General features: G+C 37.5%; 1 protein-coding gene across 1 annotated transcript in view; it reads left to right on the top strand.

The window, feature by feature from the left end:
* Positions 1-27,618, top strand: part of CHM (CHM Rab escort protein) — a 245,947-nt gene that overhangs the window by 6,232 nt on the left and 212,097 nt on the right. The window contains exon 2 of the mRNA XM_070290384.1: positions 26,277-26,343. Within this exon, the coding sequence (XP_070146485.1) occupies positions 26,277-26,343 (67 nt within the window). The remainder of the gene's footprint in view (positions 1-26,276; positions 26,344-27,618) is intronic.

Here is a 27,618-nt window from a genome sequence, read left to right as displayed (position 1 = left end):
ATAACCTGATTTAGTGATTCACAGTGTGGCTCTGAAATTGGACAGACTGTGTGTGAATCAGTTATGACTCTTGTGCCACCTTACACATGTTCTTCAATGTCTAAGTTTCTTAGCTCTAAAAGAGAGTAAACTTCAGAGAGTTGTGTTGAGGATTTACAATGCTTCGTAGGTGTTCAGAAAACGTAATTGACATTTATAGCCCATAATCTCCTATTGAGGGACTTTTTTCACCACTGCTGTCAAGGAGTGAAGGCTTCCTAGGAAAGGCTCATGGTTTCTGTGGAGAGCAGTGGAAAGATTCAGGTGTCTGAGTCATTGTCCTCCTCTTCTCATTGGCTGTTTGGTGGGAAAGACCTTTGTGTGTCTATTACCACTATTTCTATCAGACTTAACTGATGATTTTCTTTGATTTTCTTTTACTCTGTTTTGTTCACCAGCTTGCATTATTTGTTATTTATTTTGCCTGACGGTTTTGAACAGGTTTATCTTGTTTGAGGCATAGTATGAAACTCTTGTCAGTGTAAAATGATGAAGGAACTAAAGAAAGCATACAGATTTTGTTGTTTGAAACATGCTTTGCAATTCTTCAGCCATTTATTGATGGAGAAGTATGTCTTTTGTGTTGTGAATACCTAGAGAAGTAAAGGGAATTATATAACTGTGGAGAAGATTCTTTGGGAGAGGCTTACCCTTCCCTGTAAATCATAAGTTTGAACCAATCCCTCAGAGAGAGCTGCATCTGTAACCAGAGTTCTCTCTGCAGCATCATTTTCATCTCCCATGCTTCATGTCATTTTCTCGTTTCCTTCAGTGTTCTCATGATGTTTTGGGTAATTAAAGCTACAGCAATTAAAATCAAATACGGCTGCTCGCCATCACATTCTCATGTTTAACATAAAATCCCAATGCACAGAAACAATTATTATTCCATATAATTGATCTGTATACTCACGTTCTTAAGTTTCAGTGCAATCTTCTAACTGAAAAGTTAGGCTTTGTAACTATGTAAATGGTTTAAAATGGTCTATGTAAATGGTTTAAAACCTAGAACAGCTTAAAAATCACTAACACTTCTCAGTTTATATTCATATGTATATTATAAACTATATATAGGTATATGTACACATATACTATGCATAAATGCTAGAGAGATTGGAAACATTTGGGGGATATTTAGTTGTGACAAACAAAATAAGGATACTTTTAAAAGATTGATTTATTGTCATTTTTGCTTTTCTGATAATCTTATTAAAAGGCAGTGCAAAAGATGAGAATTTATCATCGATATTGACTTCTCCAAATATGATTATGAGAGCTGTTGTGTTATTCATAATGAGACTATTTAAAAACTAGTTTGAAAATAGGTGAAGAGACCAGGGGCAGCTTTGCTCGTGTGATGCTTCATGAGAGTGTTTGGTCTTATATTAGATTTTTACCAAGAGTTTAAGTGAATAATATCATACCGTTTGACTGATTTCATTTATATCACGTTTATAAAAGTACCAGTATCTGCTTTTTCTCCTGAGTAGTGTTCATACATATCTTTTTTGTCCAGCCCAGTGTTCATGTTGAGTTACAGTGGCTTTTGGTTAATGGTAATTTTAGTCATTTTGTATTGCTTTGAACTATTTTGGGTCATGTATCTGAGATCTGAATTTGCATATTTGTTAAACTGCTTTTCAATATATGCATGGGGAAGGAGGTGGGAGGGGGTTTCAGGATTGGGAACACGTGTACACCCGTGGCGGATTCATGTTGATGTATGGCAAAACCAATACAATATTGTAAAGTAATTAGCCTCCAATTAAAATAAATAAATTTAAATTAAAAAAATAATTGTAGGAAAGCTTGCACAAAATAAAGTGTAGGGATATAACATTTTACATACAGATATCAAACATATTAGGAAGATGCTGAGTTGTGTTCTAATCTTTAGTTTTCTATGTTACTTTGGCATGAGCTATCTAAGTTAAATAGATGACAGAAAATTAAATTTAGTATATACAACACACTATTAAACAAATGTATGAAATTATTTCCAGCATTTGTTATATGCTGAGCACTATATTAAGCCCGTAAGTGCATTATCTTATCTGATTCTCACAGTAACCTTGTCTGTTGATAGATGCTTATTGTTATCTCCATTTTACAAATGTGGAACCTAAGACAGTTAAGTTTGACTGATGTCAGACTGTTAAGACTGAAGTTGCTCTGGCTAGGTGTTGTTAGACTGAACTGGTTGTATTTTTCCATGTGAAAAAATACCTTATATTGTCAAGGTTAGATTATTGTGTTATAGTTTAGTGGTTGGCAATTGCTTCATTTTGGGGAGTTCCTATTGTTGACATTAAAGTCCTGATGCCAGAGAAGCCTTGTGATGTTAACTCTTATTATTGACAGCATCATGACATCTGATGTCTTCCTGCAAACCTTTTGAGGAAGGCGAACTGAATGACCTGGTTGTGTTTATCCCTTATAACTGAAAAAACAGAATCAGCCACTGAAGTAATGGCAAGAAATGGGATCAGAGAATACAGTCATATTTCCACTTGAAAATCTGTTTGCCTAGGGATTATTCATTGCTTTCAGTTCATTCGCTCAGTCGTGTCCGACTCTTTGCGACCCCATGAATTGCAGCACGCCAGGCCTCCCTGTCCATCACCATCTCCCGGAGTTCACTCAGACTCACGTCCATCGAGTCAGTGATGCCATCCAGCCATCTCATCCTCTGTCGTCCCCTTCTCCTCCTGCCCCCAATCCCTCCCAGCATCAGAGTCTTTTCCCATGAGTCAACTCTTCACATGAGGTGGCCAAAGTACTGGACTTTCAGCTTTAGCATCATTCCTTCCAAAGAAATCCCAGGGCTGATCTCCTTCAGAATGGACTGGTTGGATCTCCTTGCAGTCCAAGGGACTCTCAAGAGTCTTCTCCAACACCACAGTTCAAATGCATCAATTATTCGGCGCTCAGCCTTCTTCACAGTCCAACTCTCACATCCATACATGCCCACAGGAAAAACCATAGCCTTGACTAGACGGACCTTCGTCAGCAAAGTAATGTCTCTGCTTTTGAATATGCTATCTAGGTTGGTCATAACTTTTCTTCCAAGGAGTAAGCGTCTTTTAATTTCATGGCTGCAGTCACCATCTGCAGTGATTTTGGAGACCAAAAAAATACAGTCTGACACTGTTTCTACTGCTTCTCCATCTATTTCCCATGAAGTGATGGGACCGGATGCCCTGATCTTCGTTTTCTGAATGTTGAGCTTTAAGCCAACTTTTTCACTCTCCTCTTTCACTTTCATCAAGAGGCTTTTGAGTTCCTCTTCACTTTCTGCCATAAGGGTGGTGTCGTCTGCGTATCTGAGGTTATTGATATTTCTCCCGGCAGTCTTGATTCCAGCTTGTGTTTCTTCCAGTCAAGCATTTCTTCATAGAAGTTAAATAAGCATGGTGACAATATACAGCCTTGACGTAATTCTTTTCCTATTTGGAACCAGTCTGTTGTTCCATGTCCAGTTCTAAATGTTGCTTCCTGACCTGCATACAGATTTCTCAAGAGGCAGGGTAGGTGGTCTAGTATTCCCATCTCTTTCAGAATTTTCCACAGTTTCTTGTGACCCACATAGTCAAAGGCTTTGGCATAGTGAATAAAGCAGAAATAGATGTTTTTCTGGAACTCTCTTGCTTTTTCCATGATCCAGCAGATGTTGGCAATTTGACTTCTGGTCCTCTACCTCTTCTAAAACCAACTTGAACATCAGGGAGTTCACGGTTCACGTATTGCTGAAGTCTGGCTTGGAGAATTTTGAGCATTACTTTACTAGCATGTGAGATGAGTGCAATTGTGCGGTAGTTTGAGCATTCTTTGGCATTGCCTTTCTTTGGAATTGGAATGAAAACTGACCTTTTCCAGTCCTGTGGCCACTGCTGAGTTTTCCAAATTTGCTAGCATATTCACTGCTTACAACATACATAATTTTCCACAGAAATAAAATCATTGTTAGAAATGCCCTATAGTCATTTGTTTGTGTGCAAAGGTTTGCCATTTTGTCATTTAAATTTCTATTTTAGTTTTATGTGCTTGTAATTTAAGTTTTCAAGATCAAGGATGGAACTCATTGTTCTGTTCATGAAGCTTTTTTCTTTTTTTGGTTGGTTGGTCCTTTTGGTTCCTATAATTGTCAACAGTTGTCAGCACTTAACAATGGATTCATCCTATTAATAATTGACAGAGTGGATGTGATAATATCTTTTCCCTCCAAGGGCCCTGTCATTAACAAATAATAATAACTAACACTTTTATGTCTATATTTCCAGACCGTTTGTCACTTTGTGTGTATAGATGTGTGTATACTATTCTATTTTTCAGTTCACAATGTCATGAATATCATTTCATAATAACCAAATCTTCATCCTCAATGTCTTAAAAAAATAACCTCTTATTTGGAGGTAATTTTAGATTCACATGCAGTTGTAAGAAATAGAATAGAAAGATCGTGTATATATTTCATCCAGCGTTCCCCAGTGGTAAGTAACATCTTGCATAAATATGTGTAATATAACCGGATAATTGAGCTTATGCAATGACCTTATTTATTGACTATGCCAAAGCCTTTGACTGTGTGGATCACAATAAACTGTGGAACATTCTGAAAGAGATGGGAATACCGGACCACCTGACCTGCCTCTTGAGAAACCTATTTGCAGGTCAGGAAGCAACAGTTAGAACTGGACATGGAACAACAGACTGGTTCCAAATAGGAAAAGGAGTACGTCAAGGCTGTATATTGTCACCCTACTTATTTAACTTATATGCAGAGTACATCCAAAACGCTGGGCTGGAAGAAGCACAAGCTGGAATCAAGATTGCCGGGAGAAATATCAATAACCTCAGATATACAGATGATATCACCCTTAAGGCAGAAAGTGAAGAGCAACTAAAAAGCCTCTTGATGAAAGTGCAACAGGAGAGTGAAGAATTTGACTTAAAGCTCAACATTTAGAAAAGTAAGATCATGGCATCTGGTCCCATCACTTCATGGGAAATAGATGGGGAAACAATGGAAACAGTGTCAGACTGTATTTTTTTGGGCTCCAAAATCACCGCAGATGGTGATTGCAGCCATGAAATTAAAAGATGTTTCCTCCTTGGAAGGACAGTTATGACCAACCCAGATATCATATTGAAAAGCAGAGACATTACTTTGTCAACAAAGGTCCGTCTAGTCAAGGCTGTGGTTTTTCTAGTGGTCATGTATGGATGTGAGAGTTGGATTGTGAAGAAAGCTGAGCAGAGAAGAATTGAGGCTTTTGAACTGTGGTGTTGGAGAAGACTCTTGAGAGTCCCTTGAACTGCAAGGAGATCCAACCAGTCCATCCTCAATGAGATCAGTCCTGGGTGTTTATTGGAATGACTGATGCTAAAGCTGAAACTCCAATACTTTGGCCACCTCATGTGAAGAGTTGACTCATTGGAAAAGACCCTGATGCTGGGAGGGATTGGGGGCAGGAGGAGAAGGGGACGACAGAGGATGAGGTGGCTGGATGGCATCACTGACTCGAGGGACATGAGTTTGAGTGAACTCCGGGAGATGGTGATGGACAAGGAGGCCTGGCGTGCTGTGATTCATGGGGTCGCAAAGAGTCGGACACGACTGAGTGACTTAACTGAACTGAAAGACCTTATTCAGATGTTACCAGTCGTACATATACTTGTGTCTGAATTCAGTTCCGTGTAGTTTTATCACACGTGTAGATTGTTGTCAAATCCAGATACAAAACAGTTTCATAATAGTCTTTCATGATATCTTTTTATAGCCATGAACACTTCCCTCCTTCCTACATCTCTAAATCCTGCTGCTGCTGCTGCTAATTTGCTTCAGTCGTGTCCGACTCTGTGCGACCCCATAGACGCACCCCATCAGGCTCCCCCGTCCCTGGGATTCTCCAGGCAAGAACACAGGAGTGGGTTGCCATTTCCTTCTCCAGTGCATGAATGTGAAAAGTGAAAGTGAAGTCACTCAGTCGTGTCCGACTCTTAGCGACCCCAGGGACTGCATCCCACCAGGCTCCTCCATCCATGGGATTTTCCAGGAAAGAGTACTGGAGTGGGGGTGCAGTTGCCTTCTCCACTCTAAATCCTGGCAACCTTTTATCTGTTCTTCATTTCTATGATTATGTCACTTCCAGTTCAGTTCAGTTCAGGCGCTAAGTCATGTCTGACTCTTTGTGACCCCATGAATCCCAGCACGCCAGGCCTCCCTGTCTATCACCAACTCCCGGAGTTCACTCAAACTCATGTCCATCGAGTTAGTGATGCCATCCAGCCATCTCATCATCTGTCATCCCCTTTTCCTCCTGCCCCCAATCCCTCCCAGCATCATAGTCTTTTCTAATGAGTGAACTCTTCGCATGAGGTGGCCAAAGTACTGGAGTTTCAGCTTTAGAATCGTTCCTTCCAAAGAACACCCAGGACTTACCTCCTTTAGAATGGACTGTTTGGATCTCCTTGCAGTCAAGGGACTCTCAAGAGTCTTCTCCAACACCACAGTTCAAAAGCATCAATTTTTCAGTGCTCAGCTTTCTTCACAATCCAACTCTCACATCCATACATGACCACTGGAAAAACCATAACTTTGACTAGACAGACCTTTGTTGGCAAAATAATATCTCTACTTTTGAATATGCTGTCTAGGTTGGTCATAACTTTCCTTTCAAGGAGGAAGAGTCTTTTAATTTCATGGCTGCAATCACCATCTGCAGTGATTTTGCAGCCGAGAAAAATAAAGTCTGACAGTGTTTCCACTGTTTCCCTGTCTATTTGCCATGAAGTGATGGGACCAGAAGCCATGATCTTAGTTTTCTGAATGTTGAACTTTAAGCCAACTTTTTCACTCTCCTCTTTCACTTTCATCAAGAAGCTTTTTAGTTGCTCTTCACTTTCTGCCATATGGGTGGTGTCGTCTGCATTTCTGAGGTTATTGATATTTCTCCCGGCAATCTTGATTCCAGCTTGTGCTTCTTCCAGCCCAGCGTTTCTCTTGTTGTATTCTGCGTATAAGTTAAACAAGCAGGGTGACAATTTACAGCCTTGACATACTCCTTTTCCTATTTGGAACCAGTCTGTTGTTCCATGTCCAGTTCTAACTGTTGCTTCCTGACCTGCATATAGGTTACTCAAGAGGCAGGTCAGATTGTCTGGTATTGCCATCTCTTTCAGAATTTTCCACAGTTTCTTGTTATCCACACAGTCAAAGGCTTTGGCATAGCCAATGAAGCAGAAATAGATGTTTTTCTGGAACTCTCTTGCTTTTTCGATGATCCAGCGGATGTTGGCAATTTGATTTCTGGTTCCTCTACCTTTTCTAAAACCAGCTTGAAAATCAGGAAATTCACGGTTCATGTATTGCTGGAGCCTGGCTTGGAGAATTTTAAGCATTACTTCACTAGTGTTTGAGATGAGTGCTATTGTGCGGTAGTTTAAGCATTCTTTCGCATTGCCTTTCTTTGGGATTGGAATGAAAACTGACCTTTTCCAGTCCTGTGGTCACTGCTGAGTTTTCCCAAATTGCTGGCATGTTGAGTACAGCACTTTCACAGTATCATCTTTCAGGATTTGAAATAGTTCCACTGGAATTCCATCATCTCCACCAGCTTTGTTCGTAGTGATGCTTTCTAAGGCCCACTTGACTTCACATTCCAGGATGTCTGGCTCTACGTGAGTGATCAGACCATCGTGATTATCTTGGTCGTGAAGATCTCTTTTGTACAGTTCTTCCGTGTATTCTTGCCACCTCTTCTTAATATCTTCTGCTTCTGTTATGTCCATACCATTTCTGTCCTTTTTCAAGCCCATCTTTGCATAAAATGTTCCCTTGGTATCTCTGATTTTCTTGAAGACATCTCTAGTCTTTCCCATTCTGTTTTTTGCCTCTATTTCTTTGCATTGATCGCTGAGGAAGTCTTTTTTTAATCTCTTCTTGCTGTTCTTTGGAACTCTGCATTTAGATGCTTATATCTTACCTTTTCTCTTTTGCTTTTCACTTGTCTTCTTCTCACAGCTATTTGTAAGGCCTTCCCAGACAGCCATTTTGCTTCATTGCTTTTCCATGGGGATGGTCTTGATCCCTGTCTCTTGTACTTTGTCACGAACCTCCGTCCATAGTTCATCAGCAGGCACTCTATCTATCAGATATAGTCCTTTAAATCTATTTCTCACTTCCACTGTATAATCATAAAGGATTTTATTTAGATCATACCTGAATGGTCTAGTGGTTTTCCCTACTTTCTTCAATTTAAGTCTGGATTTGGCAATAAGGAGCTCATGATTTGAGCCAGTCAGCTCCCGGTCTTGTTTTTGCTGCCTGTATAGAGCTTCTCCATCTTTGGCTGCAAAGAATATAATCAGTCTGATTTCAGTGTTGACCATCTGGTGATGTCCATGTGTAGAGTCTTCTCTTGTGTTGTTGGAAGAGGGTGTTTGTTATGACCAGTGCATTGTCTTGGCAAAATCCTGTTAGCCTTTGCCCTGCTTTATTCCCCATTCCAAGGACTAATTTGCTTGTTACTCCAGGTGTTTCTTGACTTCCTGCTTTTGCATTCCAGTCCCCTATAATGAAAAGGACAGCTTTTTTGGGTGCTGACGGAATGTTGTCCACTGGAGAAGGGAATGGCACACCACTTCAGTATTCTTGACTTGAGAACCCCATGAACAGTATGAAAAGCCAAAGTGATAGGATACTGAAAGAGAAAGTTCCCAGGTCAATAGGTGCCCAACATGCTCCTGGAGATCAGTGGAGAAAGAACTCCAGAAAGAATGAAGGGATGGATCCAAAGCAGAAACAATACCCAGCTGTGGATGTGACTGGTGGTAGAAGCAAGGGCCAATGCTGTAAAGAGCAGTATTGCATTAGAATCTGGAATGTTAGGTCCAAGAATCAAGGCAAGTAGAGGTGGTCAAACAAGAGATGGCAAGAGTGAATGTCAATATTCTAGGAATTAGTGAACGAAAATGGACAGGAATGGGTGAATTTAACTCAGATGACCATTATATCTACTACTGCAGGCAGGAATCCTTTAGAAGAAATCGAGTAGCCATCATGGTCAACAAAAGATTGTGAAATGCAGTACTTGGATGCAATCTCATAAATGAAAGAATGATCTCTTTTCGTTTCCATGGCAAACCATTCAGTATCACGGAAATCCAAGTCTATGCCCCAACCAGTAACGCTGAAGAAGCTGAAGTTGAACGGTTCTATGAAGAACTACAAGACCTTTTAGAACTAACACCCCAAAAAGATGTCACTTCCAAAAGCTTATTAAATGCCATTTCTAGTAGATGATTAGTTAATACACTAGTACTTCTATAGATATCCTGTCATTTATTTAACTTAACAACTTCTTTTTGGCATTTGTAGTTTTCAGTTTTTCACTTTCATGAAGTGATGCTATGATGAACATGCTGTACTTAAACCTTTTGTATGTATTTAGTCATTTCCTTATGATAAATACCTAGAACTGTACATGTTAAATTGAATTTTAGAGGGTGGTCATGTAAAGATTTTAATTTGCATTGATTAATTATCTTAAGGAAAGTTTGCTAATCTAGTATCACTAGCAGAATATGAGAACGCTTACTTTCCCATAGTCTTTCAATATTTTCTATGAATGTCAACATCATAGCCAGAAAATGTTTCCTTGTCTGAATTTACATTTTCAGATTATAAGTGAGATTATTTAATAGGTATATTGGTCAGTTTTGTTTCTTTTATTCATTTCCTTTATCCATGTTCCTATTGTGTGATTTTTTGCCTTTTCAATATGTAATAAATCTTCATATATTAAAAACTAATTCTTTGTTATGTATTTTATAAATTTGCCTTCTATTTTCATGGCAGTTTTTCATGTGTGAAACTTGTTAATTTTTATGTATCTATCTTTTTTTTTTCTTTTATGATTCCTGCCTTTGGAGGTATGCATAGAAAGCCTTCCCTTCAAAGATTAAGTAAATATTGACTCTGTTTCTTTTTAATATTTTATATCTTACATTTAAATTTTAATACACCTGAGATTTACTTTATTTTAGAACATGAGGATTTTTCCTCCTAAATCATTAACTTGTTATTCTAACATGATTGATCTATTTTTACTCCACTAATTGAAATACTGTCTTTATTTTTTAATGGTAAGAATAATTTTTGAACTTTCTGCCAGTAATCTGAGTGTCTCTTTGAGTATAGTGGAACTATTAAGTGGGAATAGATGGGTCATCTGATCTGTAGAGAAATGATAACTCTTCCTCTTTGAAATCTTAAGAAACACAAGGAAATGTTAGAATATATAAAAAATTATAGCATCTTCTCTGAAAAATAGCAAACTAAAAGAAAAAGGAAAACATAGTAGGAATATTTGTAATTCATAACAAAGGACTGCTGCTGCTGCTGCGTTGCTTCAGTCATGTCTGACTCTGTGCGACCCCATAGACGGCAGCTCACCAGCCTCCCCTGTCCCTAGGACTCTCCAGGCAAGAAGGCATTTCCTTCTCCAGTGCGTGAAAGTGAAGTTGCTCAGTCCTGTCTGACTCTTAGTGACCCCATGGATTGCAGCCTACCAGGCCCCTCCATCCATGGGATTTTCCAGGCAAGAGCACTGGAGTGGGTTGCCAGTGCCTTCTCCAGAACAAAGGACTAATTACATACAAATAATACCTTCAAATTTGTATGAAAAACATTGAGATCTCTACAGGTAAGATGGGTAGAGAATGTAAACAGACAAGAGGAGTTACAGTTGACAAACTGTGGGCAAAATATTTTTCCTGATCAGTAGTCAAGTGTAAATAACCTAATAGTTAAAAACATTAAAAACACAAAAAGTTTTTACAAATTTAATGTTTTAAGAACATTAACATCAACTAATTGTTGATAAAGTTGTATTCAGTTGAAATGCTGATGATATTATAAATTGAGACAACACTGTAGCAAAGTAATACATCGATTTGTCCTAAGAATTGTACATATGTTTATTCTATTAGACTCAGTAACTCCAGATCTGAGAATTTATTGTGAGAACATCGCTTAATAAAGGTAAAAAGCTACAAGGGTGACAGCATCTATTTTAAAGCTGCTTATCATAGTAAAATTTGTAAATAATCTAATGTTCTATATTGGAGAGCCCCAGTGTCTCAAAGGAATCTGCCGGATGGGTGGAGTAGGCAGTTTTACAGTATTTCTCAGGATATTTTTTATTACAAGATATCATACATACAAATGAAATATGTGTGTGTGTATGTGTGTGTATATATATATATATATATATATATATATATATATATATAATTTCTTTCTTTCAGTGAACAATAGCAAAGTGAGTGATATGTATGTATGACCCAGCTGAAGAAAAAGAACATTACCCAAACCTTGGCAGCTCCCTGTATGTATATGTATCACTGTCCATCTTCCCTTCTTTCCCAGGCCATAACCGTTATGACACACTGCTTTAATTGTTCTCTTGTTTTTCTTTTTGAAGTTTTTTTTATTACATGTGTATATCCCCAAACCATATGTTGTTAGTTTTTTCTCTTTTTGACACTTGTCAAAAATTCTGTATATTCTTTCCGTGACATGCTTTCCTTGATAAATATTATGCTTGTGAGATTCATCTGTACAGATGCATTTAGCGGTGACCCCCTCCCCTACCCACAGGTATTAGTATTTTGTAGTAGTCTAGGATTGCAAATCTTCAACTTCAGTAGGTCATGCATATTCACCAAGATGATTGTATTTATTTGCCCTTCAGTTTTCAGCTTTTCAAGCCCCTGTCTCCCTTAGGAAATATATGATGTCGTAAACGCACTCACACATTCATGACACAATAAGATCATTAAGTACATGTTTTTCTGCAACTTTTCAGTACATAATTCTCACCTTTCTTTTCATTCCAGTAGTTTTATCTTATCTAACACGCAGGCTGTATTTAACTTTTGTAAGGTATAGTTCGGGCTGAGGCAGAAAAGATGGAGAGACTACCTCAAGGGAAGTAGGTTACCTTTATTCAGGCAAGGAGGGTGACAGTCGGCCTAACCACCAGGCTGAGATGATTGAGATATCAAAGAGAGACTAGGGCTGTGATCCTTCCCTTTTAGATTTAGCTGCTTTCTTGCTCATAGTATCATTTACCTTGTTCCTCTAGACTGTCTTTGCTATAAACTGAAATATATATATAAAGGCTTGGTGGGTTCAAGGTTAACATTTTTGGCTAGAACCTCTTTGGTGATACAGATATGTTGAATTATACCAGAAGACACAAAATATCTGGTTGATCCACTGTGAGTGTTGCTAAGATTGACCCAGGATTGGGATGATGACAATATGATGCCTCCATTGTATGGATGTATTTTTTCCTTGCGTATTGAAAATAATCTGTATGTTGCTTCTGACACTATGCGAAAAACATTGTCTGATACCAGCTATTCACAGCATTGTTTTAAAATTGATTGGTAGTCCTTATATGAATAAATATTTTCATTAGAACTTAGAAAATGATGTTTTTGTTTAGGTCTTTGATTTCTTCTACATTTAATAGCTACCACTGAATGCCAATTTCTTAATTTACAAAAAGGAACATACCTTTATAGCATTATTGTGCTGTGCTAAGTTGCTTCAGTTGCGTATGACTCTGCAAACACAGGGACCATAGCTCACCAGGCTTCTCTGTCCATGGGATTCTCCAGGCAAGAATACTGGAGTGAGTTGTCATGACCTTCTCCAAGGGATCTTCCCGACCCAGGGATTGAACCTGCCATTTTATTGTCTCCTGCATTTTCAGGTTGGTTCTTTACCACTAGCGCCACCTGGGAAGCCCTTTATAGCATTATTGGTATCTACCAATAAGTACCTATTTCCAAGATTCAAGTCATTTGGGAAACTGAATTAATTGTAAGATTACTTAATGGAGATGGACAAAGAGATTTAGATGTCCTGAAGCAGGATAGTACTTAAGAGCACAGACTCTGGGCCCAGACTAGATAGGTTTCAATATTAACTTTGCCATTTACTGGATATGTGACTTTGGGTACAGCCCTGTTGTCTGTTTTTCCATCCTTTATTGCTTAATGTATACCTGTGGACAAAGAATAGTAAGTAAAGGAAAAATGAAAAAAAAAATTATTAAGGGTTGGGTTATGGGTGAGTAAAATATTTTCCTTAGCATTGTGTCATATTTGCAGTGTAAGAGAGAAATGAAAAAGAAAAGTCATGCTGATTTTTAGATATTTTCAATGTGTATTTTCAAGTGCAAGATCATTGACAAATGACTCACAAACCATTTACATTGATTTTGGTTTATCTCTCTCATTACAGTGTTTTAGAAATTCTTAATGCAATAAAATTGTTATTTTCATTAGATAAAATTTTATGTTTTAGTAAACTCAGTGTAATCACTGTTCAGCTTTTTAATAAATAGTATAAAATATTATCCTCAATGTTTTCTCAATGAAATGTAGCCAATTTTTTCTTAAATACATAATAAGACTACATGTAAAACTTAATTTAAAGTGGTTTACCTCAAGGAATGATATATAGTAACAAATTCATAGACTCTTTCAAGATTTAGTTCACAAGGATCATAAGGTTTTTCTCTCTACTTTTTAAAAAATGGATTTCATGAAAGGATTCATATAAGGAAGAAAGGTTATCTGTTGCATGATTTTGTAACATTCTTGGAATAAGCACAATCTCTCTTATCATCTATTTTAGTCTCATAGCTCTATAAGTAATATACTAAAGGTCATTTTTCTTCCGTGACACCTAAGTAAAATATGTTCTGAACAAGAGACTTTATTTTCCTTATCGCAAGTTAAATATTGCTATTAAATTTGAAGAGAGCTCAGTTGGGATATCCTTTGTTGTGAAAGATGGTTTTAGTCATTTAAATTTATAAAATTTAAATTGATAAAACACAAACACTAGCATTAACAAAATCAAGTGAAAATTAATTGTAGTTGAGTCTGCTTATTTTATTTCCTGATATGAAATAGGTCTTTGTCAAATATTACATTACTTAGTAAAACTTTCATTAAGAGATTTGAGTTGATACAGTTTTCTCAGTTTAAAGAACAAAATACTAAATGTCTATTTTCCAAGGGATTATTTTATTTCATAGACCCAGCCTTTCATTATCTCACTAAATTTGGTATTAAATTTTATTTTTTAAATGTTTTATTATGGCCAGTTTCAAACTTAAAAAAATAGAATAATAAAACTCCTCATGTACCAGTTTCCCAGTTTCAACTGTTATTAATTTATGGCCTATCTCTTTCATTTGGTACCATCCACCTTCTCATTTCAGCATCCAATCATGGATTATTTTAATGAAAATCCTATATGTCATATTGTTCCATCTGTAAATACTTCAATATGTATCTAAAGGATAAGGGCTCATCTTTTTAAAAATAACTACAGTTCCTTTGGACTGGTCTTCCCAGGTGGCCTAGTGGCAAATAATTCACCTGCCAATGCAAGGGATGCAGATTCAATCCCTGGGTTTGGAAGATCACCTGGAGAAGGAAATGGTAGCCCACTCCAATATTCTTGCCTGGAAAATTCCACGGAGATAGGAGCCTGGTGGGCTACAGTCTGTGGGGTTGCAAAGAGTTGGACATGACTGAGCACTCACTCATTCACTCCCAATAGTTACTCCTCCATGCAGGAATTTATCTAGAAGTTTTTCATTTTCCTGAGTTCATAGGGCACAACTCCATCCCCACTTTCTCACCTCTCTAGCATTCCCAGGGGTTCCTTTGCACTCATCCACAGCTTAGAGTCTGTAATGTCCCCTCCCACTTGCTGCTGTTATTCTCAGAATGACTTCCCAAGCTTCCAGTGAGTACCTGATTTGGGGGTTTTCTGGCCATCAATTATGTCACAGATTTCTTTGTCTTCCGGTCATTTTCCTTGTATAGTTTCTCATACCAGGCGGATCTTATAGCTGTTGAAGTTTCCTAATGACCCACTTGTATTTTGGAGTTCATCACAATATTTTGTCACCTATCTTTGTTGTAGATCTTGTCCCTGGGTGTTTGGTTTTGGTATCCTGGTTGTACTGTCTATTTTTATGGGGGTCTTAGGGGGAGATTCAGAAACTTTGCTCCTAATGCCATCTTCCCTGAATCCTGTTTTTAAGTTCAAGCCATTTGCATAAGAACAGAGGCCAAGTTGTTGATCTGTCATTAACATTCACCTTTGAGAACTTGCAACAAACCTTACAGATCACTTACTTCCAGTTCTTCATTTTATCTATAAGGATATTTATAAGGAAGCTAAATTCCAGAGAGGCTAAGTGACTTTTCAGCTATTTACTATAAGCCTGAAAACAAGAAGCCAGTTTTCCTAATATTGAAACAGTGCTGTTATTCAGTCAGTTCAGTTGCTCAGTCGTGTCTGATTCTTTGTGACCCCATGGACTATAGCAGGCCAGGCTTCCCTGTCCATCAACAACTCCCAGAGGTTGGTTAAACTTACGTCCATTGAGTTGATGATGCCATCCAGCCATCTCATCCTCTGTTGTCCCATTTTCCTCCTTGTGGGTCAGCTGGTAAAGACTCCACCTGTAATGCAGGAGACCTGGGTTTGATCCCTGGGTTGGGAAGATGCCCTGGAGAAGGGAAAGGCTGCCTACTCCAGTATTGTGACCTGGAGTTCATGGGGTCACAAAGAGTTGGACACGACTGAGCGAATTTCACTTCACAGTGCTCTTATTAGACATTCCTAAAAATTCACATGAACAAAGCTAGTGGAGGTGATGGAATTCCAACTGAGCGATTTCAAATCCTGAAAGACGATGCTGTTAAAGCGCTGCAGTCAGTATACCAGCAAAATTGGAAAACTCAGCAGTGGGCTAGAAAAGGTCAGTTTTCATTCCAATCCCAAAGAAAGGCAATGCCAAAGTTTGAACACAAACTACCACACAATTGCGGTAGTTTGAACTTACCTCACACACTAGTAAAGAAATGTGAAAATTCTCGAGGCTAGGCTTCAATAGTAGGTGAACCGAGAACTACCAGATGTTCAAGCTGGATTTAGAAAAGGCAGAGGAACCAGAGATCAAATTGTCAGCATCCGTTGGATAATCGAAAAAGCAAGAGAATTCCAGAAAAACATCTACTTCTTCATTGTCTACGCTAAAGCCTTTGACTGTGTGCATCATAACAAACTGGAAAATTCTTCAAAAGATGGGGATACCAGACCACCTGACCTGCCTCCTGAGAAATCTGTATGCCAGTCAAGAAGCAACAGTTAGAACTGGACATGGAACAGTTGATTAGTTCAAAATTGGGAAAAGAGTACTGTAAGGCTCTATGTTGTCACCTTGCTTGTTTAACTTATATGCAGAGTACATCTTGCAGAATGCCAGACTGCATGAAGCACAAGCTGGAATCAAGATTGCTGGGAGATATATCAATAACCTGAGATATACAGATGAAACCACTCTGATGGGAGAAAGCAAAGAGGAACTAAAGAGCTCCTGATGAAAGTGAAAGAGGAGGGTGAAAAAGTTGGGTTAAAATTCAGCATTCAAAGAACTAAGATTATGGCATCCAGTCCCATCACTTCATGGCATATAGGTGGGGAAACAATGGAAACAGTGACATACTTTATTTTCTTGGGCCCTAAAATCACTGCAAATGGTGATTGCAGCCATGAAATTAAAAGATGCTCCTGGAAGAAAAGCTATGACCACCTAGACAGCATATTAAGAAGCAGAGACAATACTTTGCCTGCATAGTTCCATAGAGTCAAAGTTATGGTTTTTCCAGTAGTCATGTATGGATGTGAGTGTTGGACCCAAAACAAAGCTGAGTGCTGAAGAATTGATGCTTTTGAACTTTGGTGTTGGAGAAGACTCTCCAGACTCTCTTGGACAGCAATGATATCAAACCTGTCAATCCTAAAGGAAATCAACCCTGAATATTCATTAGAAGGACAGATGCTGAAGCTGAAGCTCCAGTACTTTGGCCACCTGATGTGAAGAACTGACTTATTAGAAAAGACCCTGATGCTGGGAAAGATTGAATGCAGGAGGAGAAGGGGATGACAGAGGATGAGATGGTTGGATGGCATCACCAACTCAATGGACATGAGTTTGAGGAAGCTCCAGGAATTGATGGACAAGGAAGTCTAGTATGCTGCAGTCCATGGCATCACCAAGAGTTGGAACCAACTTAGCAACTGAACTGAATTGAAAAGTTCATACTGTATTAAATTTTTAAAGAAAAACTAAATTTTGTGTGTTAATATTTCAATGGATAGTATATTTATCTAAAGTTCTAATAATTGGATATTTATTAATAACAGCATTTTCTCCCATGAAGAAGAAATCCATAGATACTAAGTTAGTACATTCATTAATATTTTTGGTTGTTTGTGTGGGTCAAAGTGAATTATAATAATTGTCAATTTAAAAACAGCATTTGAATCTGTACTTCTTAGAATTCCCCTACACTGCTTCACTGGCAGGTTTTTTTCTTTTTAAGGTAAACACTAAAATATATAAACCTTTTAATTTAGAATTTAATAGGGATGAACAAAACTACTTGAACCTGATTTGAAATTTAATTTCTGTCTAATTTTGTAATGTCACTTTTTTTTTTGAATGGCTATGACATGAGTTAAGTGGATAGTTTTATGTTTGCCTTGCTCAGTCTAGTCAGTTTTGTATTTAATGTTGTTTATGCTTTGTTTACTGTGGTATGGAAGGTCTGTACATAGGGTTGTTTGATAGTAAAGGATGTGGCTCTCTAAAAGCTTCTTGTACTTATGAGTTTTTCCTTGCCAGTAATTCTGTTTCATTCCTTAAAAAAAAAAAAAAAGTTATTCTTTATAAAAAAACAGTCACAGTAAATTTTCTAGTTCTGTGTAATTTTCTTTCCATTCTGGTCTTCACTAGGTATAAATAACACATGAAGTGACTTCCAAGGTAGAAAGTAAGAATCCATTTTGAAATGTTCTAGAAAATAAATAGTGTTTTATAGTTTCATATGATTTGGGCTGAAAGCACTCAGGTTTTGCCAGGTCATCAAAGTCCTGTCAGGGGAATCTATTATTTATTGTTTGATATGCTGGGAGTGGTGTAAGTACTTACTGTTTATCTTATGTAAGTATAGTGTTAGGAAAAATCAATTCCAGGTATAATACAGTTTTAAGAAAGATCATAGGGAACTAACCTAAATATTATAGTTGTAAGGGATGAAGTTCAACATTAAGGATTTGCATTAAAGGGTTTTTGAAAAATGAATGAATAATAGTTGCATTCCTATAAAATATTTTAGGTAAGATTCTTGAAAATACTAATTTCATACCTTTTTGATGCTGATTTTAGCTTAGCCCTGTTTGATAGTGAAACATTTCTATTTTATCTAGATGTATTTCAGAAAATTGTAGAAAGTTGGGACTATACATATTTGTGATAGGATCACAGAACATTCTAGAGTTTCTAATATATTTTTTCTAGTTGCCAACTTTATAACAGAACCTCAGCTGAGAAAGAAGTGATGTAAGAAACCTCAGTTTCCCCTGTTACAAGCTGTTATGAAATGCTAATGTAATACCTAATATTTAACTGTGTTTGACAGAATTAACTTGCTGGTAAAAGTTGTTGATCTTGCATCAGATTTATAAATTTTCCTATAATCCTTTGGCAGATTATTTCTTTGAAACAGCCTCACTAATGAATTTAATAATCATATTTAATGTTGTGAAATGTTTAAATGATACTGTGTTTGATGAACTTCTATAGTATAAACCTAGGAAAGGCCTATAGTATACATATAGAAAAGGTTATTGGATTAAAAAAAAAACTATTTTAAGTTTGTTAGATCTTCAAGGATAACTTAATAATAAGCAAATGATAGTTTTCTTCCCCCATCAAATATTAGGTTGGTACAAAAAGTAATTGCAGTTTTGGACCGCAAATTTCAAATCATTGTAACTAGGCTCAAACACATCTTTATTAATCAAAATAGGAATCATTACAGTCAACACATTTTTGCCAACAAGAAATAAGTTTGTTTATTCCCGTAGCATAAAAATCTGTGCTTAGGGATTTGACAAACTCTTGGAAAACATTTTGTGTCTCCTGCCGGTTGTGGAAGCATTTTCGCTGCAAAAAGTTGTTAAGATGCTTGAGGAAGTAGTTGTTGGTTGGCGAGAGGTTGGGTGAATATGGCAGATGAGGCAAAACTTTGTAGCCCATTTTGCTCAACTTGTGAAGCATTGGTTGTGGTGCATGCAGTTGGGTGATGTCATGGAGAAGAATTGGGCCTTTTCTGTTGACCAATGCTGGCTACAGGCATTGCAGTTTTTGGTGCATCTCATCGATTTACTGAGTATACTTCTCAGCTGTAATGGTTTTGCCAGGATTCAGGAAGCTGTAGTTGATCAGATGGGCAGCAGACCACCGAACAGTGACCATGACCTTTTTTTGGTGCAAGTTTGGCTTTTGGAAGTGCTTTGGAGCTTCTCGGTCCAACCACTGAGCTGGTCATTGCTGGTTGTCATATAAAACCCACTTTTTGTTTTACATCACAAACAGATTGAGAAAAGGTTCATCGTTGTTGTGCAGAATAATTTTGATTTTTGGTCAACTCATGAGGCACCCACTTACTGAGCTTTTTCACCTTTCCAGTTTGCTTTGAATGCCATGTGACCATAGAATGGTTGACATTGACTTCTTGGGCAACTTCTTGTGTAGTTGTAAGAGGATCAGCTTCAGTGATGGCTCTTGGTTGTCATCAGCTTCCCATGGCTGACTCCTGTGCTCCTCATCTTCAAGGCTCTTGTTTCCTTTGCAAAACTTCTTGAACCACCGCTCCCTTGTACATTCATTAGCAGTTCCTGGGCCAAATGCCTTGTTAATGTTGCGAATTGTCTCTGCTGCTTTACTACCCATTTTGAACTTGAATAAAAAAATAACTCAAATGTGCTTTTTGTCTAACATTTCTGGAGTGTAAAATAAATACAAAATATACAGCAAGTAATGTCATTAGCAAAAAAAAAAAAAACATAAAGGGAGAAATGTGTATTAAGATGATGTATAACATAGCCACATTTATTTAAGAATGTATTCCAGTATCAAACAAGAAAATGCAAGAATACAAAACTGTAATTACTTTTGTACCAACCTAATAACTCGAACTAGATAACTTCAGGTTTGTTATTGAAGGGATAGTACGAGAAGGGAAGGGAACTGACATTTATTGAATATAAGCAACATGCTTAGAGACCTCGTGTAAGGTGTTTTATATCATTTTTACCCTATTCCTCCCTGTACCCCTATGAGATATTAGCCCCATATTATGGTTGAAAACATTGTACTTGTATATTTGTACTCAGTTTTTACAGTGTGTTTCCAGTGTAATGCTGTGTGAGTTGACCCTGATCTAAAGTGTATGTTAAAGTCGCTCAGTCCTGTCTGACTGTTTGCGATCCCATGGACTATACAGTCCATGGAATTCTCCAGGCCAGGGTAGCCTTTCCTTTCTCTAGGGGATCGTCCCAAGCCAGGGATTGAAGCCAAATCTCCTGCATTGCAGGCCGATTCTTTACCAGCTGAGCCACCAGGGAAGCTGATCTAAGGTATTTGTTTCTAACTCATGTCTGGCTTTCCCTTGTGGGAAAGGCTGTATAATTCATTGTAAGCATATGTATATTCCATATAAAAATGCCTCACAGAGATGTGTGAATTTGAGTAATGATTCAGAAGTAAGTAGTTCACTTTTTATGGTGCCAAGTTTTAAAAAAAGCATTGTTTTGAAATTATTCAAGGATTTAAAAGCTATTAAAGTTGAGCTTATAAATATTAATTTAAACAAAACCAGCAGTTATGTATTTTGCTAAATTGTAAGACCAAAAAGTTTAATTATGTTAACTTTTCCAAAACAGGAATTTAAGAAATGTGAAAGCTAAAGCTCCAGTTTTATGCAAATTCATCCTTCATGCTGTGAATAGATGTATTTTTCTGAAACGCTGATTTAATCTTGTTCTTATGGCTAAAATCTTAGACTCCATGTTGCTTACAGGTTCAAGTTCAGATGCCACAGTTTGGCTCCAGCTACTCTTTGAGGCATTACTTTTTGATATTCTCCTCCTTCACCCTTTGCCAAGACTATTCCCTTTCACTTTCTTCCACAGTTTTCAGTTGGGTTATGATAGATATGAAAGACCGAGCTGGTTTGTGTCACCTGCTCTTTAGAGCTTTCCGTGACTACCCTTTACAGAGGGAATGCTTCTTTCCTTCGTGTTCCTTTAACAGTTGTAATTACATTTTATTATTTTAAACCTTTTAAATTCCTGTTGTTTAGACTTTGAGCTTTTTTAGGCTAGAAATTAGCTTTATCTATTTTTTTTTCTCACTCTCTATCACAGTCTGTTCTGTCCCTCCCTTTCCCCATTACCTTATCTCTTTCTTTTCTTTCTTCAAACAAATCTACTGTGTGCCTCCTCTGTTCAAGGGACTTGGTGTTTATTGAATGAGTGGGAAGAAGTATGAAATCCTGACCAGGAAAACTTTAGCTGTGTTATTAGCTTGTTGTTTTAATCATTTTAAGCATGAGGATAATAGACCCTTGCCATTTAACACTGGAATGGTCTATTGCTTTCACCAACTTGAGTGGGACTATTAAGGGAAAACACAAATGATGGTCATTTTGGTTTTGTGTGATTTGGATTCAGATCATGTTCAGTACTGAAATCCATTCTTGGCTTTACTTTGTCAGTAGAGACATGACTTCTGACAATGTTGATTGCAGCGTTGGAAATAACCACATGCCTATTTGCCTATCCAAGGTAACAGCTAATTTGAGCCAGATAGAGGAGAGTAATTTTATTACTGTTTGCCATTGGAGTTGGCATCTGGTAAAAGTGGGTATATGGAGTAGTATTTAGGTGAAAATGTACTGCTTCTAAAATACCTCTCTGAAGAGAATAAAAGTAGGCATTCTTCATAGAGCAAATACCCGCTGCTAACAATTAACAATCCTCCAGGGTAGATGGTGGTATTCCCATTGATGGATGAAGAAGTAAAGGCCTGAGGTCACAGAGCTAGTTAAGCAGCAAAACTAAAATTCAAACTTAGCTTTGTCTGACTGGGACCATGCCCGTTTCATTATGTTACCATCCTGCCCGTACATCCTCATTCTCAGACTCAAGTCCAAATTAGAGAGAGTGAATTTATCATGGTAATTTGAATTTGTGATGCCAAATTACTGAATTGCTTGATCTTTGGCAAGTAATTTAACATTTCTCATCCCATTTTTTTCACATGGATAATACTGCTTGCCTCCCAGGGTTATAATGAAGAATAAATGAGCTGATATATATGAAAATACATTGTGAATCATAAAGCCCTGTGCTGATATTTGGTAGTATATTATTAATGCTGTCTTTATTACACACTTAAACATACTAATTCTACTTCCTGAATATCTCTATGCTGTTGTCCTTTTTAACTAAGCCACTTAGTCAGTCAGTGTTGGTCGCTCAGTCATGTCCAACTCTTTGAGACCCCATGGACTATAGCCCACCAGGCTCCTCTGTCCATGGAATTCTCCAGGCAGGAATACTGGACTGGGTAGCCATTCCCTTTTCTAGGGGATCTTCCTGATCCAGGGATCGAACCCAGGTCTCCTGTGTTGCAGGCAGATTCTTTCTCATCTGAGCCACCAGGGAAACCCACTAAATCATTTAGCAGCCTGTAAAGTACCATAGTGACTGCATTTCTTTATAAAGAAAACTTATTTTTTATGTATAAAGAGTTTATGTATACATGTTTATATATAAACAGTTAAGATAAAATGTTAGAACAATACAGTTTTTACTGTCATGAAAAACTAAGCGTACTTAGCTATTTAGAATTTTCATTTCTTCCTCCAATTTCCTTCTACACTACAAACTCTCACTTTTTTCCCTTTGAATTATATCCTAAGTTAAGGTTTCAACTTTATAATGGCTTATTTCCAATAGTTGATATTTAATGGCTATATCAAAGAATAGCAAGAAGAGATAAGAAAGCCTTCTTCAGTGATCAATGCAAAGAAATAGAGGAAAAGAACAGAATGGGAAATACTAGAGATCTCTTCAAGAAAATTACAGATACCAAGGGGACATTTCATGCAAAGATGGGTTCGATAAAGGACAGAAATGGTATGGACCTAACAGAAGCGGAAGATATTAAGACGAGATGGCAAGAATACACAGAAGAACTGTACAAAAAAGATCTTCATGACCCAGATAATCACCATGGTGTGATCACTCATCTAGAGCCAGACATCCTGGAATGTGAAGTCAAGTGGGCCTTAGAAAGCATCACTACGAACAAAGCTAGTGGAGGTGATGGAATTCCAGTTGAGCTATTTCAATTCTTGGAAGATGATGCTGTGAAAGTGCTGCACTCAATATGCCAGCAAATTTGGAAAACTCAGCAGTGGCCACAGGACTGGAAAAGGTCAGCTTTCATTCCAATCCCAAAGAAAGGCAATGCCAAGGAATGCTCAAACTACCGCACAATTGCACTCATGTCACACGCTAGTAAAGTAATGCTCAAAATTCTCCAAGCCAGGCTCCAGCAATACGTGAACCGTGAACTTCCAGATGTTCAAGCTGGTTTTAGAAAAGGCAGAGGAACCAGAGATCAAATTGCCAACATCCACTGGATCATGGAAAAAGCAAGAGAGTTCCAGAAAAACATCTATTTCTGCTTTATTGACTACGCCAAAGCCTTTGACTATGTGGATCACAATAAACCGTGGAAAATTCTGAAAGAGATGGGAATCCCAGACCATCTAACCTGCCTCTTGAAAAACCTGTATGCAGGTCAGGAAGCAACAGTTAGAACTGGACATGGAACACCAGACTGGTTCCAAATAGGAAAAGGAGTGTGTCAAGGCTGTATATTGTCATCCTGCTTATTTAGCTTCTATGCAGGGTACATCGTGAGAAACACTGGACTGGAAGAAACACAAGCTGGAATCAAGATTGCCGGGAGAAATATCAATAACCTCAGATATGCAGATGACCCCACCCTTATGGCAGAAAGTGAAGAGGAACTAAAAAGCCTCTTGATGAAAGTGAAAGAGAGTAAAAAAAGTTGGCTTAAATCTCAACATTCAGAAAACGAAGATCATGGCTTCTGGTCCCATCACTTCATGGGAAATAGATGGAAACAGTAGAAACAGTGTCAGACTTTATTTTTTTGGCTCCAAAATCACTGCAGATGGTGACTGCAGCCATGAAATTAAAGGACACTTACTCCTTGGAAGAAAAGTTATGAGCAACCTAGATAGCATATTGAAAAGCAGAGACATTACTTTGCCATAAAGTCTGTCTAGTCAAGGCTATGGTTTTTCCAGTAGTCATGTATGGATGTGAGAGTTGGACTGTGAAGAAGGCTGAGCACCAAAGAATTGACGGTTTTGAACTGTGGTGTTAGAGAAGACCCTTGAGAGTCCCTTGGATTGCAAGGAGATCCAACCAGTCCATTGTGAAGATCAACCCTGGGATTTCTTTGGAAGGAATGATGCTAAAGCTGAAACTCCAGTACTTTAACCACCTCATGGGAAGAGTTGACTCATTGGAAAAGACTGATGCTGGGAGGGATTAGGGGCAGGAGGAGAAGGGTACGAGAGAGGATGAGATGGCTGGATGATATCACTGACTCGATGGACGTGAGTCTGAGTGAACTCCGGGAGTTGGTGATGGACAGGGAGACCTGGCATGTTGCAATTCATGGGGTCGCAAAGAGTTGGACATGACTGAGTGACTGAACTGAACTGAACTGAACTGAATGGCTATACCTACTACATTTGGTCAGAACTTCTTTTTTGAACCCAACATTTTATAGCCACAAAGTGCCTAGCACTGGAAAACTAGTTCTTCCATGAATGCAGATGGAGCTTTTGCTTAATGTGATATTTAACTAGAAATTGGCTACATCAGTTACTTCCATATGCTTGTTGCTTTTTTACATAAAGAAGATAAGCATTCTCTTTTCATGGAATCTTTGATGGTTAGGGTTTTGTTTAAACCCTTGCCAGAGGATGCTGTGTCTTTTCTACTAGGTAAAAATCCAAGAGGACCATGGTATCTCATTGTAGTGAAAGAGTCAGTAGCAGCACTGTAGAATTACACTAATCTAGCTTTGTTCATCTGACTGATATAAAATATTTTAGCCTCTGTTGAAATGGTAGCTCTTATGATAAAAAGTTATGGAAGAGTCTTGAATTTATAACAGAGTGTTAACTAGCTGACGTAGCTGAACATCTGGATTTTTTTAGTATAAAATTATCTTTGGTAAATATTTTTTGGTATTTGTATTAATAGTAGTAATGTATATTTCCCTTTATGGTAACAAAGGGGCTTCCCTGGTGGCTCTGATGGTAAAGAGTCTGCCTGCAGTGCGGGAAACCCAGGTTCAATCCCTGGGTCAGGAAGATCCTCTGTAGAAGGAAATGGCCACCCACTCCAGTATTCTTGCCTGGAAAATCCCGTGGATGGAGGAGCCTGGTAGGCTGCAGTCCATGGGGTCGCAAAGAGTCAGACACGACTGAGTGACTTAACTTTCACTTTATGATAACAAACTTTATGATATGGCTTAATTTAATTTCAAAACAGTAATGTTCTTATCAAACTACTATATTAAGAAGTGAAATAATGTATCATGTAAATGACCTTTTTTAAAATTAGTTAGCCTGTTGCTTAAACTGAAAAGTATATACCATTACCCCTAAGAGACAGTGTGACTTGAAGTTAGATTTATGTTAAAATTTCAACTCTAGAGCTTTATTTTTAAGCATTGGGCAGCAGGTTAACCAGTTTGCACCCCAGTTTCTTCTTCATCTCTAAAATATATATGCAGATCCTTTTCTGTCATTGCATTTTGGAGAATCCAATAAGCTAGTATGTGAACATAGTTTCTGAAACAAAGTGCTTATATGAACAATGTTTTGACAGTTGCTCATTTATGGTATTTGGCAGATAAAAAGAATTTAAGTACTCGAGTTTTAAAAAATCTTCCTTCCACATGATAAAATTTTCTGTATTACTAGTATATGTTTAAGAAGCATCATTCAAGTGTAATATAAACTTTATAATTTTGAATACAAGAATGAGCCTCTTTTGTTAAACTCTTCTATACAGCAGTGGTATGAATTGAACATTTTTTTAATGCTTTATATATATATATTTTTTTTTCCTACATCCTAAATGATATAGGTGTATGTTTTTATAGGTTTGCCTGAATCCATCATTGCAGCTGCATGTTCAAGAAGTGGCCAGAGGGTTCTGCATGTTGATTCGTAAGTTTATCATTGGTAGCATTTGATACTTCCTAAATGTCTCTATACAAAATTAAAATTTAAGTATACATACATATTTGTGTACATATATATGTCCAATATAAACTTTTAAAGTTAGAAAAATTATTAGAATTGTTTAATTTTCACCAAAAACATGTGAAATATATAATGTATGGGTTTTACCTATTATAGTTTGTAAAATAGTGATCTTTCCTTTGAGTATAAACCAAATGTATCAAAATTTTATTTTTAACATGAATGATTTTGTTTTTCTAAATGATAAATAATTTTCCACAAGGCTTGGAAACCTCATACTTACCCTTTTAATCATATATGTATGTGGGTATGTAAACCCTGTATATGCTGTTGTATTTTAGATGTGGCATTTGATAGTTGAAGAAATCAGCTAATAGAGTATGTGGTTTGCTTGAAAAATCTTAACTACAAGTTTTCTAAAATATCTAGAATTTTGTTTTTTCCCCCTTTCCTTAAATGTGATGATAAAAAGGAAGTAAATGGAAAATTCAACTTTAAGGTAAAGTATTAATCTTTCCATTCCTGCTTCCTTCAGAAAAAAAACCCTTAACTTTCCACCTATTTAATGCTTTTGACCTTTGTATTTTGGTACTTTAATTGTTCATTAAATTGGAGTAGAAAGGGAACGTGAAATAATGACTTTATATTTTCTGTTTGATAGTAACAGGTTTTTCAAAATGCCAGAATACAAAGAATAACTAGATTTGTTACAGCTTACAGTGCCTTCTCATATATTATCCCATTGTAAGTATGTAGGAATCCAAAAGTGGTATTAGTTCATTTACCCTTTCTAAGTTTATTTTCAAAATATATTAATTCCCCTGTCATTGAATGAAATTTCTAAATTGAATTACTTTCTGTTCTTAAGTCCTACCCTTGGAATTCTCTTTCACTGTTATATGCACACACACACCCCACAGTGAATCGCTCAGTCGTGTCTGACTCTTTGCAACCATAGCCCGCCAGGCTCCTCTGCCCATGGGGGTTCTCCAGGCAAGAATACTGGAGCGGGTTGCCATGCTCTCCTCCAGGGGATCTTCCCGATCCAGGGCTCAAACCCAGGTCTTTTGCATTGCAGGTGGATTCTTTACCGTCTGAGCCACCAGGGAAATCTGTTCCCTGCTGTGTGCAACTGCTGTGTTAATGTCTTAATTCAGTCTTTTTGACATGTGACTTCACATGCCAAAAAAGGTGCTGCCTTGAATGCTGATGTACTAGACCAGTATGCTTTAAAAAGGC

Source organism: Ovis canadensis, chromosome X, assembly GCF_042477335.2.
Source record: "Ovis canadensis isolate MfBH-ARS-UI-01 breed Bighorn chromosome X, ARS-UI_OviCan_v2, whole genome shotgun sequence".
Classification (NCBI taxonomy): domain Eukaryota; kingdom Metazoa; phylum Chordata; class Mammalia; order Artiodactyla; family Bovidae; genus Ovis; species Ovis canadensis.
This window is presented reverse-complemented; position numbering and strand designations above follow the sequence as displayed.